This window comes from Sinocyclocheilus grahami, unplaced genomic scaffold (genome assembly GCF_001515645.1).
Source record: "Sinocyclocheilus grahami isolate Dianchi unplaced genomic scaffold, SAMN03320097.WGS_v1.1 scaffold575.1, whole genome shotgun sequence".
NCBI classification, from domain to species: domain Eukaryota; kingdom Metazoa; phylum Chordata; class Actinopteri; order Cypriniformes; family Cyprinidae; genus Sinocyclocheilus; species Sinocyclocheilus grahami.
The window spans coordinates 262,366-275,616 of record NW_015505754.1 but is presented as its reverse complement, the minus strand read 5'-3'; the positions used below and the strand labels follow the sequence as shown (position 1 = coordinate 275,616).

The window sequence follows — 13,251 nt, the reverse complement described above, 5'->3', positions numbered from 1 at the left end:
GTTTCATACCCAAAGTAACCTGCTCTGTCTGAGTTTTCAGTTTCCTCTTTGCTCCGCGATGTATTTTTCACTGTGTGAAAACATGATGTGTGGCGTGAGAGCGCCATGGTTTGTCGGACGTAGCAACTGTAACTAAGGGGGGGCGGGTCTTTGCGAAGGGTCAATGCAATTATAAAACAGTTATTTCCAGTCCTTGATTCTGATTGGTCAGCAGCTGTTTTATATTCACGATAAAGCACCAGCGGTTCTGCGTATCACTGCAGCAACATAAACAATCAATATAGCGCCAGAACGGTGTTATGTATTTCAGCAAAATTAATTGTTAATTGTTATTTATGTGATGAATTATGAGCGGCCTTATGTTGCATCATTCACCTTTAACCCGCCGTTAAAGAAACTCTTCTCGTATGGGAGAAACATTGATAAGCGTGTGTCTGTGTGGAAGCCTGCAGTTTACACAAGTGTGGAGGGAATTTTATACTGTATTTATTAGATTTATTTTTGAGGTATGGTACTGTATGAATTTAGACTTTAATGACGCTTGCAATCTCGCACTGTGCCGCGAATCGTTCTGTTTTAAACTGGAAAACAGGCGTTTTCTCATGCTGAGAGATAAGCAGATGTATGCGTGTGTGTATGTGAGAAAAGATCATATATGGTGTTTAAAAAGTGAGATGAGAACAGTTCCTGTTCTCTGTTTTTATTTGAGCTTCATAAGATGAGGCTTGTTACATCAGAACATTCTCTTGCCGTTTACTGTCACTGTCAGGGACTTTTTTTAGTGGAAGGATAGAATTTAATGAATTTACTTAACAAATCAATGCATATATTTTTGGCTTTAATAGTTGTTTTGTGTGATAGCCGTTTCCTAAAAGCAATAAGGCACTCGAGGCATGCCTCGAGAGTAAGTCATGGCTGAAGGGTTTCGCGTCGTGCCGAACAACGCCCTTCAGCCGTGACCTGTTCACAATACAGGCCTCTCGTACCTTATTGCTTACTAAACGCACTCTGGAGAGTAAGCAGGACTCATTTTGGATGAGATTTAGAAAGCACGTTTGTGTGTTTTTGCAGTCTCCAGCCCCACCAACGCTCGCAGACCCAGCCAGGATTTCCCAGGGTACATCTTGGCCATCTACAGCTCCAGACAGGTGATGGTGGAGCAGGTGGAGGCCACATCCACCACACTCGCTGACGCCATCATCCTGCTGACGGAGAACAAGGGAGAGAGACATGAGGTACTGCAACACACTCACACCCACCGCATGAAGAACTTTCAGAATAATTTCTCTAATGCATCTAGATGAATATGTAACTATATGTATGGCTTTTAATTTGTGAGAATGCTATGATGAATAAAATGGCTATATGAGGGAAAGACGGGTTACCTTTATATATGTATGTGATTTCATGTAATTTATTGAGATTTTGTGTCATTTCAAACTTTTTTAATAATAGGAATTAATTAACTGAATAATTCCTGAATAACTGGATCATATACAGTGGGTACGGAAAGTATTCAGACCCCCTTAAATTTTTCACTCTTTGTTATATTGCAGCCATTTGCTAAAATCATTTAAGTTAATTTGTTTTCCTCATTAATGTACACACAGCTCCCCATATTGACAGAAAAACACAGAATTGTTGACATTTTTGCAGATTTATTAAAAAAGAAAAACTGAAATATCACATGGTCCTAAGTATTCAGACCCTTTGCTGTGACACTCATATATTTAACTCAGGTGGTGTCCATTTCTTCTGATCATCCTTGAGATGGTTCTACACCTTCATTTGAGTCCAGCTGTGTTTGAGTATACTGATTGGACTTGATTAGGAAAGTTGAGATTTTGTGTCATTTCAAACTTTTTTAATAATAGGAATTAATAACTGAATAATTCCTGAATAACTGGTTCATATATATATATATATATATATTTATTATAATATCATTTTATTATACAGTCATAATCAAATTAGTTTGTAGTAATATTATTAATAATAACATATATGATTAACAAAGTTATGTATTACAAAGTTATCTATAAGTTTTTAATATAATTTATATAAAATTAACATATATAAATTATATGAATATAAAATAAATTTTGTATATATGTAAATATAATATACTTGTTACATAATATAATCATAAATATATAGTATTGATCACAGATGTATGTATATGTGATTAATACTATATTATGTACTACATGCAATACTTATTTATGATTATATATATATATATATATATATATATATATATATATATATATATATACACAGTATATATCTATGTGTTTGTAATATATATATATATATATATTTATTTATTTTGTTTTTTTGGAATGGAATTTTAATTCACAGACTGGTGATGATGATGATGGATTTTATTTTAAAATGTTATTTTAAACATTATTTTATTTTTTCAAAAATGTATGTACATTTAAAACGCTTTGTATTATATTACCTTTGCATCAAATTACAAAAGCGTCTGTAGGAGTGAAGGTAAATTTGACTTTGTTTTCTCTTCTGAAAACAACTCGCACTCTTTTTGCTATTTATGTATAATCATTTTCTATTCTTAACCGTTTAAAACTCATTTTAAACCTCTTAAATCAATTTTTTAATAATTTTCAAAGTTTTTAAATTCCTTGTTTTATTGTTGTGATTATTTTTTTCTTTTCTTTTATGTAAAGCACTTTGAATTACCATTGTGTATGAAATGTGCTATACAAATAAACTTGCCTTACCTTGCCTTCTGAATGCCGCTGTCAATCTCTCTCTATTTTTTTCCTCTTTTCAAAAGTTGTGAAAACATTATCATGGGGTTTTTCTTTTGCTATTTGAGTGAATGGGAATGAAGGGAAAAAAAGTTTTTGATGCCATTTCCCATTCACTACGATGACTTCCGCTTCGGAGAAACCCAGAAATGTGGAAAAGGTCCATAATAATTAAGGATGCAAACAACAAGGATGGCGGTTTTCTGATGTGATTTATTGATCTCGTGTGTTTTTCAGGGTCGGGAAGGAATGACATGTTACTACCTGACTCACGGGTGGGCGGGGCTCATCGTCGTCGTGGAGAACCGTCACCCGAAGTACTACCTCCATGTGTCATGTGACTGTACCGACAGCTTCAATGTGGTGTCGACCCGCGGCAGCCTGAAGACCATCGACAGCGTGCCGCCGCTGCACAGGTAAACTCATCTCCTGAAGCGTCTGACAGCAGCGGGAACAAGAGCAGGCCGTTGTTCCTCCGGCTCCAGATGGAAACCCGCCGTGTGATTGTGAATGATAGTCCTGTTAGAGCCTGAAGGGTTTTACTTAAGGTTTGTTCACACCCAGAGCCGCTTGACAATTTCACCTCGGAGGTATTCATAGCTGAATCACACTCCACTCATTCACATGCCCTATCAACCCTAACAGTGCTGCTTATGCCGTTTTAACACAATTATTCATTTAAAAAGATGAGGAAAACTCATTTATTAAAATAATTAACGAAGATTAATTCAAACAAAAAAGTAAAAATAGTGTATAAAGTCATCTAGCATAAATTTTAATATGCATTTTAATTTATTAAAACATTTTTTTTTGTTGACAACTTGAGGCATACATACAAATATATATATAAAATATTGCATACAATATATACAAAAAAAAAAATATATATATATACATTCCCCCTCCTATTAATTATTTATATCTGTATCCAGTTCTAATTTTTTGCATACTTCTCCAACATTTAATATAAGTTTATGATGTAAATTTCTCTCAAAGCATCCACCATAAATTGTTTATAAAAAAGAAAATAAAGCCTATTATTATTATTATTATTATTATTATATTTGATGTTTTTATATCAATTAAACACATTTTCCCTTCGACTCACAGTTGACTTCATTTGACTTTGGTGTTAGCAGTGAATAAATATATTTTATAATATTACTTTATTATTTATTCCAATTTTTGTATCTGTATTTAGTCCATATTTTTGTACTTGTCACCACTGAGTGAAAGATATATTTATAATATGAATTTCTCTGGTTATCCACCATCTTGGATTAATGATTTTTTCAGGGAGAGCATTGCAGTGCATTTTAGGATTGACAATTTGGTAAAGAAAGTATAATTGAATGCTTTATAATGTTGCTGCTCACCTTTTTGAAAGTCTTCATGCTTGCCTAAAAAGTGCTTTCTATGTAGGTTTTCCCTAACAGAGCAGCGGTGTGATGCATTAACGCGCATGTATTCGCTCACGTGTTGCAGGCAGGTGCTGGTGGTCCTGTCCCAGCTGGAGGGGAACGCCGGATTCTCCATCACACATAGACTGGCCCATAGGAAAGCAGCGCAGGCATCTCTGGGCGACTGGACGTCTAGTAAAGCCACACACTCGCCCCAGCTCACGCCAGACACTGACGGACTGCACAGGCCGCGGCCGCTTTGACACACGCTTACACACACACACACACACACATAGACACACTCTCTCTTCATGAAACGGCATAGACCAGTTCAGGCCCGTGATGATGAACACACACGCAGGCACTGAGAGGGTCTGGGTGGAACTACTGAGCCAATCACACGTCTGCTTGCTGAGCCAAGCCCCGCCCACTGCAAACACACTCACTCTGCGCAAGAACATGATGAGCTTCATTCACATCCATCCCGGAGTCACGGGGCTTATTGCTTTAATAAAGCGGTTATTCCATATACGTAGTACGGTTTCACAAAATATGTGATATTAATAAAAACAGTATTCTTCCACCAAACAATGTAGCTCCTCAGAAACGGTTGTGGTTCCAACAAAGTGGTTGCCGAGCAACAGACAAACGTAAACAAAGGTGTATGTTACTTTGTAATGTACAACAGCTTTGAACGTGGCTCAGCCAATCAGAATCAAGGACCGGAACCATCCGTTTTATAATTCACCATAATTAAAATAGGAAAAAAATTGTTTTAAAAAGGCAAAATTGAGCCTGATTTTGGGACCATTATTATTATTATTACTACTACAGTTTCAATTATATTAGATTTTTCCATGACAATTAAACACATTTTTCCCTCCTATTCACATTACGGTAAGACTCCTGGACATTACAGTTTAATAATAATACAAATAATAATTACTATTATTTTAATATTGTTATTATTATTATTATTACTGTTTCAATTACATTTGTTTAATTCTTCTGGACTTTTAATTTTTACTTTTATAATTTTTGTTATTTAGGATTATCTTCACTTGATTCTTATTACGTGAGTACAGTATTTTACTGTATTATATTAAAAGTAAAAAAATATATACTTTGTATAAACCACATTTAGGCAGTACAACAAATGTTGCTATGTTTATATATATTTTTTTATATAATTAGAATTTAAATATTATATCAGAGTTTTTTCCAAATTTCTGTAATGAGTTTTTTTTTTTATTGTCTGGATTTGGGGTAAAATTGTGTGTAATTGTCACAATCCAGGATATCTTAAAGGCCCAAAATACAGGTTTAATTTCCTTAAGCAAACTATATCTTTATTCTTCCTGATCATAGGGTGAAATGTGCCACGTTCTCGACATGTTTTGTGAGATTTAGGTTTAATGCCGTTCTGACAGCCAATCAGCAGCCTGCTCTGTGCTCACATGTTCTGTATCATGGGTAATGTAACGACGAATGGCGATACTTGATTTTAGTGGAAAGCCGTGTGTGGTAATTCACCGGCCGTGAGGGGTTTATGTGTTTGAAGATGCATGTGGGAACCATCTTTTAATTTATTTCTGTTGTGTTTTAGTAAAGAAGCACAAGAGAAGCTGCTGAGCGAGAGGTTGATCATGTGTGTTGGACTTTATTTGTGCACTGAGCGTCTCCTGTGTTTTCTTGTGTTGGTCAGTGTCTCCCTCTGTTGGTGTGTGTCGGTCTGATCATGTGACGTCTCACACACACACACACACACACACGTTCTGTCTTTCTTTTGTAAAGTGTACAGCGCTGTTCCCCTCTGCACAATCCCATCAGAAGTACTCGCTGTAATTATACAGATCTCTGTCGGCCAGGAGTATAATATGTAGAATATTTTATTGATTCTTTGACAAAAACAAAAAATGATATAATTTTAAAATCTGTACAGTTCATTTGCAATCTCAGGTTCTGTCGGACCAAATGACAAATAAAGATTTTTTTTCTCTTTTTTTTTTTTAATGAAGGAGCGTGAGCTGCTGACTTGTTTAATTCTTTGCTTTGTTTCTTAAAGGTGAAGTGCATCATTTTTCTTCAGTGTTAGTATAGTTATATTCTGTATATTTTAAATGATATTGATTTTAGGTAGTTTTTTATTGACCTATATGTTCATTATTCTCAAACTGGTTATTACAGTGATCTTCTGTAAGGAGTTCAGCACTCAGACATTTAAATGGTCACTCTCAGGAAACTTCTTTCTTTCTTTCTTTCCACATTGCAGTAAGTTTAAAGTGCTCTTATGATTTGAATGGATAATTTAGTAAATGCAGGTGGTATCACTCAGTTTTAGAGCACCAATCCTGACAATTTTTCTGAATGTGCTTTATGTCGATCCTGTTGCATTCATGTTACAGGGTCAAAGCAAAATTGATTTAACCGCGTCTTTAACTAACAAATATGAGTGCATTTTACCTCTTTATGTATTGGGAATCTAAAACAATATTTGCACCTTTTTGTTCCAAAAATGTGCTCATTACAATACATTGTTTTTAATGTATTGTCAATTTTGCGTTTACTCTGAATTAGTGAAAGTTTGTTTTAATCTCAATTGCAAAATATAGGGTTAATGTTTTTTTTTACACTTACTATATAATCAATGAAAATATAACAGTGTTTATATATAATGAATAGTCTAGTCATTGCATTTTTCTTTTGATATGATGGATTTTGACTGTTTTGCTAAAGAGTGCTAATATTTCACTTCATCAGCAGGCCTCAGACTCCGGCCCCAAAAACCTGCTCCATTCATGCCCTCCAGACAAGACAACATCAGGCAGGAAGTGCCATTGTAACCTGATGACCGTAACAGCCATAAAAGCTGTCCTGGAATGGAACGGAAATTTAGTCTACCTGTGGAAGTCCAAGGTGTTGTGTGTATTTTACCACTTTTAATTAACTTTTTGACTTCACTAGTTCATTTCTGTGCTTTGGCAAATGAACTATTCCAAGTACAAATATTTCATGTAGCCTTAAGAATATATAACAGTGTGTATATATATATATATATATATATATATATATATATATATATAATACAGTAAAAACAGTACAATTGTTGAAAATATTACGATTTAAAATAACTTTTTTCTATTTGACTATATTTTAAAATGTAATTTATTCCTGTGATGCGCAGCTGTATTTTCAGCATCATTCCTCCAGTCTTCAGTGTCACATGATCTTCAGAAATCAGTATAATATGCTGATTTGCTGCTCAAGAAACATTTCTGATTATTAACAATGTTGAAAACTGTGGTGCTGCCAAATTTATTTGGGAAACGTGATACTTTTTCAGGATTGTTTGATTGAAGTTCAAAAGAACAGCATTTATTTGAAATAGAACTGTTTTGTAACATTATAAATATCTTTACTGTCACTTTTGATCAATTTAATGCATCCTTGCTCAATTAAAGTGTATTTTTTGGGGTTGATTGAACAAAAAAATAAAAAATATATACATAAAAAATATATAAATGTGTATATATATATAGATATAGATATAGATTTAATTCTCTCTGTTTTGTATAATGCAAAAGAATAAATTTTACATGTAGTTGGTACATTAAAAAATGCCCTAAATTGTGCTGTAATTAAGATTCATATATATATATATATAATTTTTAGAAATGTATTAATTATATATATATATATATATATTATATACAATGTTCTATAATTATACCTGTCACTTTTTCCTAAGAATGAAATTTCATACAATAAATGCATTGATCATATATATATATATATATTCACACACACAATTTTTTATATTTTATGTAATTATATCTCACTGTTTCCTGAGTGACCCAATGCTTTGATCATAGAAATGCATTTAATATGTGATAGCAAATTCCAGTAGACATCTATGTAAATAGAGACCTGGACCTGGACGAATGTCAGTTTCTCCCCTCGTCCCAATAAAGGAGCGAGGGATGAGTGCATGACAAAGAGGTGGAGTTACTGAGGAGCTGAACCAGCACACTGGGACTGGATCTGGATTTTCATTTTTGAATTTACAGATTGCTGTTTCACTGTGAGTATTGTTTTTCAAGCTTTCATATTTGTATTCAAATTATTTTTCTGCAGTGATCAGTTTCTCTGACCTGAGTGTGAAGGTAGAAATGTACTAGAAATAATATTCCAGTCATCTGCTTTGAGTGTTTTAGATGATAAAACAGACCTATTCTCTTTTATTTCTGTCTTTCGTTCTCTGTCTGTGGCCTTCTTTCACTTTTATGCTTTTAAAGACTGATGGTTTGCTTTGTGAGTGTCTGTTGTTGGATCACATTTATCATGTTTGTTCAGATTGTGTCTCTATATGAGTATTTGCTTTGATGCTTTAATGTTGAGGATTCACAACTGTATCTGTGACTGTGGAAATTAGTTGATGCGTCAGTCAGATGTGAAAGTTATGATAATATTTTGAGCTATACAAGACTAAGAATGCCAATGTGTAAAACTAATAGACTGAAGCTTTCATTTGTTCCTGCCTCGATAAAAATGCTGAATTCTACCAAAAACAACGCACCTAGAGCATATTAGCACTTTACTGTGTTTTGCACTGTACATATTTTACATTTTATACTTATATTTTAATGTATGTTTTTTAATTGTTTTATTTATCATTATTGTCTGTTCAGAGCAACACTGTAGCACTTTGCCCAAGACAAATTTCCTTTTGGGGACAAATAAAGTTTATTCTTTATGCCCTCTAAACCCATCAACCCCAAAAAATGCACTTTAATTGAGCATGGATGCATTAAATTGATCAAAAGTGACAGTAAAGTCATTTATAATGTTACAAAACCGTTCTATTTCAAATAAATACTGTTCTTTTGAACTTCAATCAAACAATCCTGAAAAAGTATCAACATTTTCCCAAAATTATTGTGCAGCACCACGGTTTTCAACATTGATAATAATCAGAAATGTTTCTTGAGCAGCAGATCAGCATATTATACTGATTTCTGAAGATCATGTGACACTGAAGACTGGAGTAATGATGCTGAAAATACAGCTGCGCATCACAGGAATACATTACATCCTAAAATATAGTCAAATAGAAATAAGTTATTTTAGTTATTTGCATTCTTTTTTTTTTGGTCAGATGAATGCAGCCTTGGTGAGCAGAAGAGACTTATTTCAAACATTTTATAAACAATTTATTTATGTATTTGTATTATAGTAATGACATTTTAACTGTCATGAAAATATTTGCACAAAACCTTAGAGGAACATGTATAGTTAAGTACTTAGGGATCAATGTCACGAAGACATTTGTAGATCTATATAAAAATAATTTAATAAATTACTCGGTCAAATAACAAAGGATCTACAGCGATAAATTAGCAGGAAAAATGTAGATAATAAAAATGACCATCCTTCCAAAATGTGTATTTTTATTTCATTGTATATCAGTATATATAAAGAAGAGTTTTTTTTCATAGTCTTGGTAAAATTACTTGCATCAAAAAAAGGTCACAAATTAAGTGAAGTCCTGTGTGTGTGTGTGTGTGTATATATATATATATATATATATATAATTTATTACATTTGTATTCATTCATTCATTCATTCAACAGCAATGCCAAGGTCGTGGGTTTGATTCCTACAGAATGCATTAAAAATGTATGCCTTGAAATGCACAAATTTCACTTCAAATTTCCGTGGGGTGTGGACAATCAAATTCTAATTTTATTTATTTATTTATTGCATTTAAAATTTTTGCCCAAACCTGTTACTGCAATGCATTTTATATTTACTTTCAGGGTCTGCTGGAGACACAGCAGGAGGATGAGTAGATTCACAGAGACCCTTGCTTTCATTCACTTATAAACCAGCTAAATGCATTTCCCAGTGAAATCACCACATGAAAAAAGTGTCCCTTGCTATTACAGTTTAATAATTATTTAAGAAATAAATGTTTCATCTAAAACAGCTGTTTGCAACACAATTTCGTGAATATTTAGCGCCCCCTAGCGCCGAAATCTGCCATGACATTCTCTTTTTCGCTCTTAAAAACTATATTATATTATATTATTAATAATCTTCATAATCATTCATTTTTCTATTTTGATTCCTGAGTCAAAACTTGTGCCTTACTATCTGTATGTTTTAGTTTCACTTCAGTGATTATTATTTATTTGATATGGAAGAAGCCTTACAAAGCTAGCTAATAAATACATTTATATAAACAAATAAAAAATGTGTCTGTATTTATTTGTATATATTATTTATTAATTATGCATTGCTGACACATGCATACACAACAAACAAACAAATAAATGTTTGTTTATTTATTTATAATAATGTTTATTATTTATTATTTATTGTGAAATTCCGAAAGTTTTATTTATTTATTTTTATTTTTTTGAGAATGGTCCATGTGATTATTAAAGGACGTCTCCGTTTTTGTAAACAACACCGGTCAGAAGTTGCTGATGTCCCTGAGAACATGTAGACACCCGTTCAGTCTCATTGCATCTGTGAGCGCGTGAGTGACCGCAAACAATGAACATCAACAGGTAAGACCTGTTTTATTTCACTGTTAATGAAGGGCACACTTTACTATAAGAATCTGGATTCGTTTTGTTTACATGCACTTTTAAAGATTTGAGTAAGTAAGCAGACATGGCTGAACGTTATTAAGATATTATTATTATTTCTTTATTGAAATGGCTGCTTTCAAATTTGTTTCCTATTTATTTATTTATGGGTCTGTGTTTAATAGCGTAAAGCTCATATTCACGCACTGACCCGTTGTTTGAAGCTGTGTGTTATAACCTCAGCTGTCTCACTGTCTCACTGCATGCTGTATTTTGAGAGGGGATATAAATATCCCAGCAGCTGTCTGTGCTCCTGTTCACTCACTCCGGCCTCATGAAGGATCTGGAGTTATATCAGGAGTTATTGTTTAGTAATTAGGCTAAATCAAGTAAAGGACAATCTGCTGGTTAACCCATGAATACCTAAGAGTTCCTGTGTGTTGCACGCTGCTTCATTCTCATGCCATTTTTAGTATTCACTGAAAGAGTAGAGTAGGAGTGAATGGGTGGTTTGTGGGGCCGGAATGAGGTCTGATCATGAGCCCGAGAATAGACTAATGCTAAAGAATCACTGAATTGCAATAACACTAGCAGCAATACAAACCTGTATTTAATGTTATCGCTGTCATGTTTTATTTAATATTGCATAGTTTTGCATCATGTTTTTGAGCCGTACACAACCTGTCCATGTTTCACCTGTTTAATTTGATTCTAGATATCAAGATGCCAAAAATACTAGGAATTGATTGGATCACACATAAACAACTTAAGATACACTACTGTACAAAAGTTTGGGGTGTGTAAGATTTTTGAATGTTTTTAAAAGCTAACCAAGGCTGCATTTATTTAATCTAAAATACATTAAAAAAACAATAATACAGTGAAATTTATTGCAATTTAAAACAGCTGTTTTCTATGTGAATATCTATTAAAATGTCATTTATTTCTGTGATGCACAGCTGTATTTTCAGCATCTTTACTCCAGTCTTCAGTGTCACATGATCTTCAGAAATCATTCTAATATGCTGCTTTGCTGCTCGAGAAACATTTCTGATTATTATCAATGCTGAAAACAGTTGTGCTGCTTCTTAGTTTTGTGGAGACAGTGATACATTTGTTTTTTCAGGATTCTTTGATGAATAAAAAGTTCGAAAGAACAGCATTTATTTGAAATAGAAATCTTTTGTAATATTATAAATGTCTTTACTGTCACCTCTCATAAATCTAATGCACCCTTACAAAATAATAGCATTAATTGCTTTCCAAAAAAAAAATCATACCACCCCAAAACTTTTGAACGATAGTGTATGATCAGCAAAAGATGACGATATTTTGCTCTCCTAACTATGCACAATATATTTAAAATGCATTTCAGTATTTTTTTCTCTTTCTCTTAGAACAGTCTAAGCACAATCATTTTTTTTCCACAACAAATATCTCTCTCTTTCTTCAGTGTTTCAGACAGTAAGGCTGAGAAGCCTCTTACAATCCGCTCGACGAAGGAGATGTTTGAGAAAATGGAGGAATCGTTCAAAATATGTGCGCAGTGTGAGAGACTCCCGTCACAGGCCACAGGCTCGCTGAAGCGATGCACACGGTACAATGACGGGAGGATTTTGATGAGATGAGAATAAATGCTATATCTCACATTTATAACATCTTTTTCTGTCTTCTACAGCTGTCTGAATGTGTATTACTGCAGTAAAGAGTGTCAGAAGAAAGACTGGCCTCAACATAAACTCTACTGCGACAAACTACGCATGGCGGCGGTGGACAGACACGTCGAGTGGCTCGTTTATAAAGGTGAGGATGATGAAGATGCAGTCGGGCAATCATTACGGTCTTTTTAGCACAGTTTCTAATATCCAACACACACACACACACACACACCCACACACACACACATATACTGTATATATAGCCGCTCAAAAGTCTTTTATGCTCATCAAGGCTGCATTTATTTGATCACAGAATACAGAAAAAACAGTAATGTTATGAAATATTATGGTAATTTAAAATATAAGTTTTCTATTTTAATATACTTTAAAAATATTATTTATTTATTTGATGCAAAGCTGAGTTTTTAGCATCATTAATCCAGTCAGTGTCAAGTACAGGCCAATATTATCAGTGCTGGAAACAGTTGTGCTGATTAATATTTTTTTGGAACCTGTGATACTTTTTTCAGGATTCTTTGATGAATAAAAAGTACAAAAGAAGAGCATTTATTCAAAATAGAAATCTTTTCTAACAATATAAGTCTTTACTATCACTTTTTTAGCAGTTTAACGCATCCTTGCTGAATAATAGTATTAATTTCTTTTTTTTTTAAATAAGACCCCAAACTTTTGAATTGTAGTGTCTATTGTTATATAAGATTTCTATTTTAAATAAATGCTGTTCTTTTTTACTTTTTATTCATCAAAGAATCCTGAAAAATGTGACCTGATTTACTGATCCCAAACTTTTGAACAGCAGTTT

General features: G+C 33.4%; 2 protein-coding genes across 2 annotated transcripts in view; both read left to right on the top strand.

The window, feature by feature from the left end:
* The window catches only part of LOC107556629 (calpain-15), a 38,215-nt gene extending 32,029 nt beyond the window's left edge, over positions 1-6,186 (top strand). The window contains exons 11-14 of the mRNA XM_016239766.1: positions 1,072-1,235; positions 3,015-3,193; positions 4,263-4,469; positions 5,934-6,186. Of these exons, the coding sequence (XP_016095252.1) occupies positions 1,072-1,235; positions 3,015-3,193; positions 4,263-4,440 (521 nt within the window). The 3' untranslated portion in view covers positions 4,441-4,469; positions 5,934-6,186. The remainder of the gene's footprint in view (positions 1-1,071; positions 1,236-3,014; positions 3,194-4,262; positions 4,470-5,933) is intronic.
* Positions 6,187-10,664: 4,478 nt separating this feature from the next.
* mss51 (MSS51 mitochondrial translational activator) overlaps positions 10,665-13,251 on the top strand; it is a 4,900-nt gene continuing 2,313 nt past the window's right edge. The window contains exons 1-3 of the mRNA XM_016239824.1: positions 10,665-10,749; positions 12,224-12,367; positions 12,449-12,573. Of these exons, the coding sequence (XP_016095310.1) occupies positions 10,736-10,749; positions 12,224-12,367; positions 12,449-12,573 (283 nt within the window). The 5' untranslated portion in view covers positions 10,665-10,735. The remainder of the gene's footprint in view (positions 10,750-12,223; positions 12,368-12,448; positions 12,574-13,251) is intronic.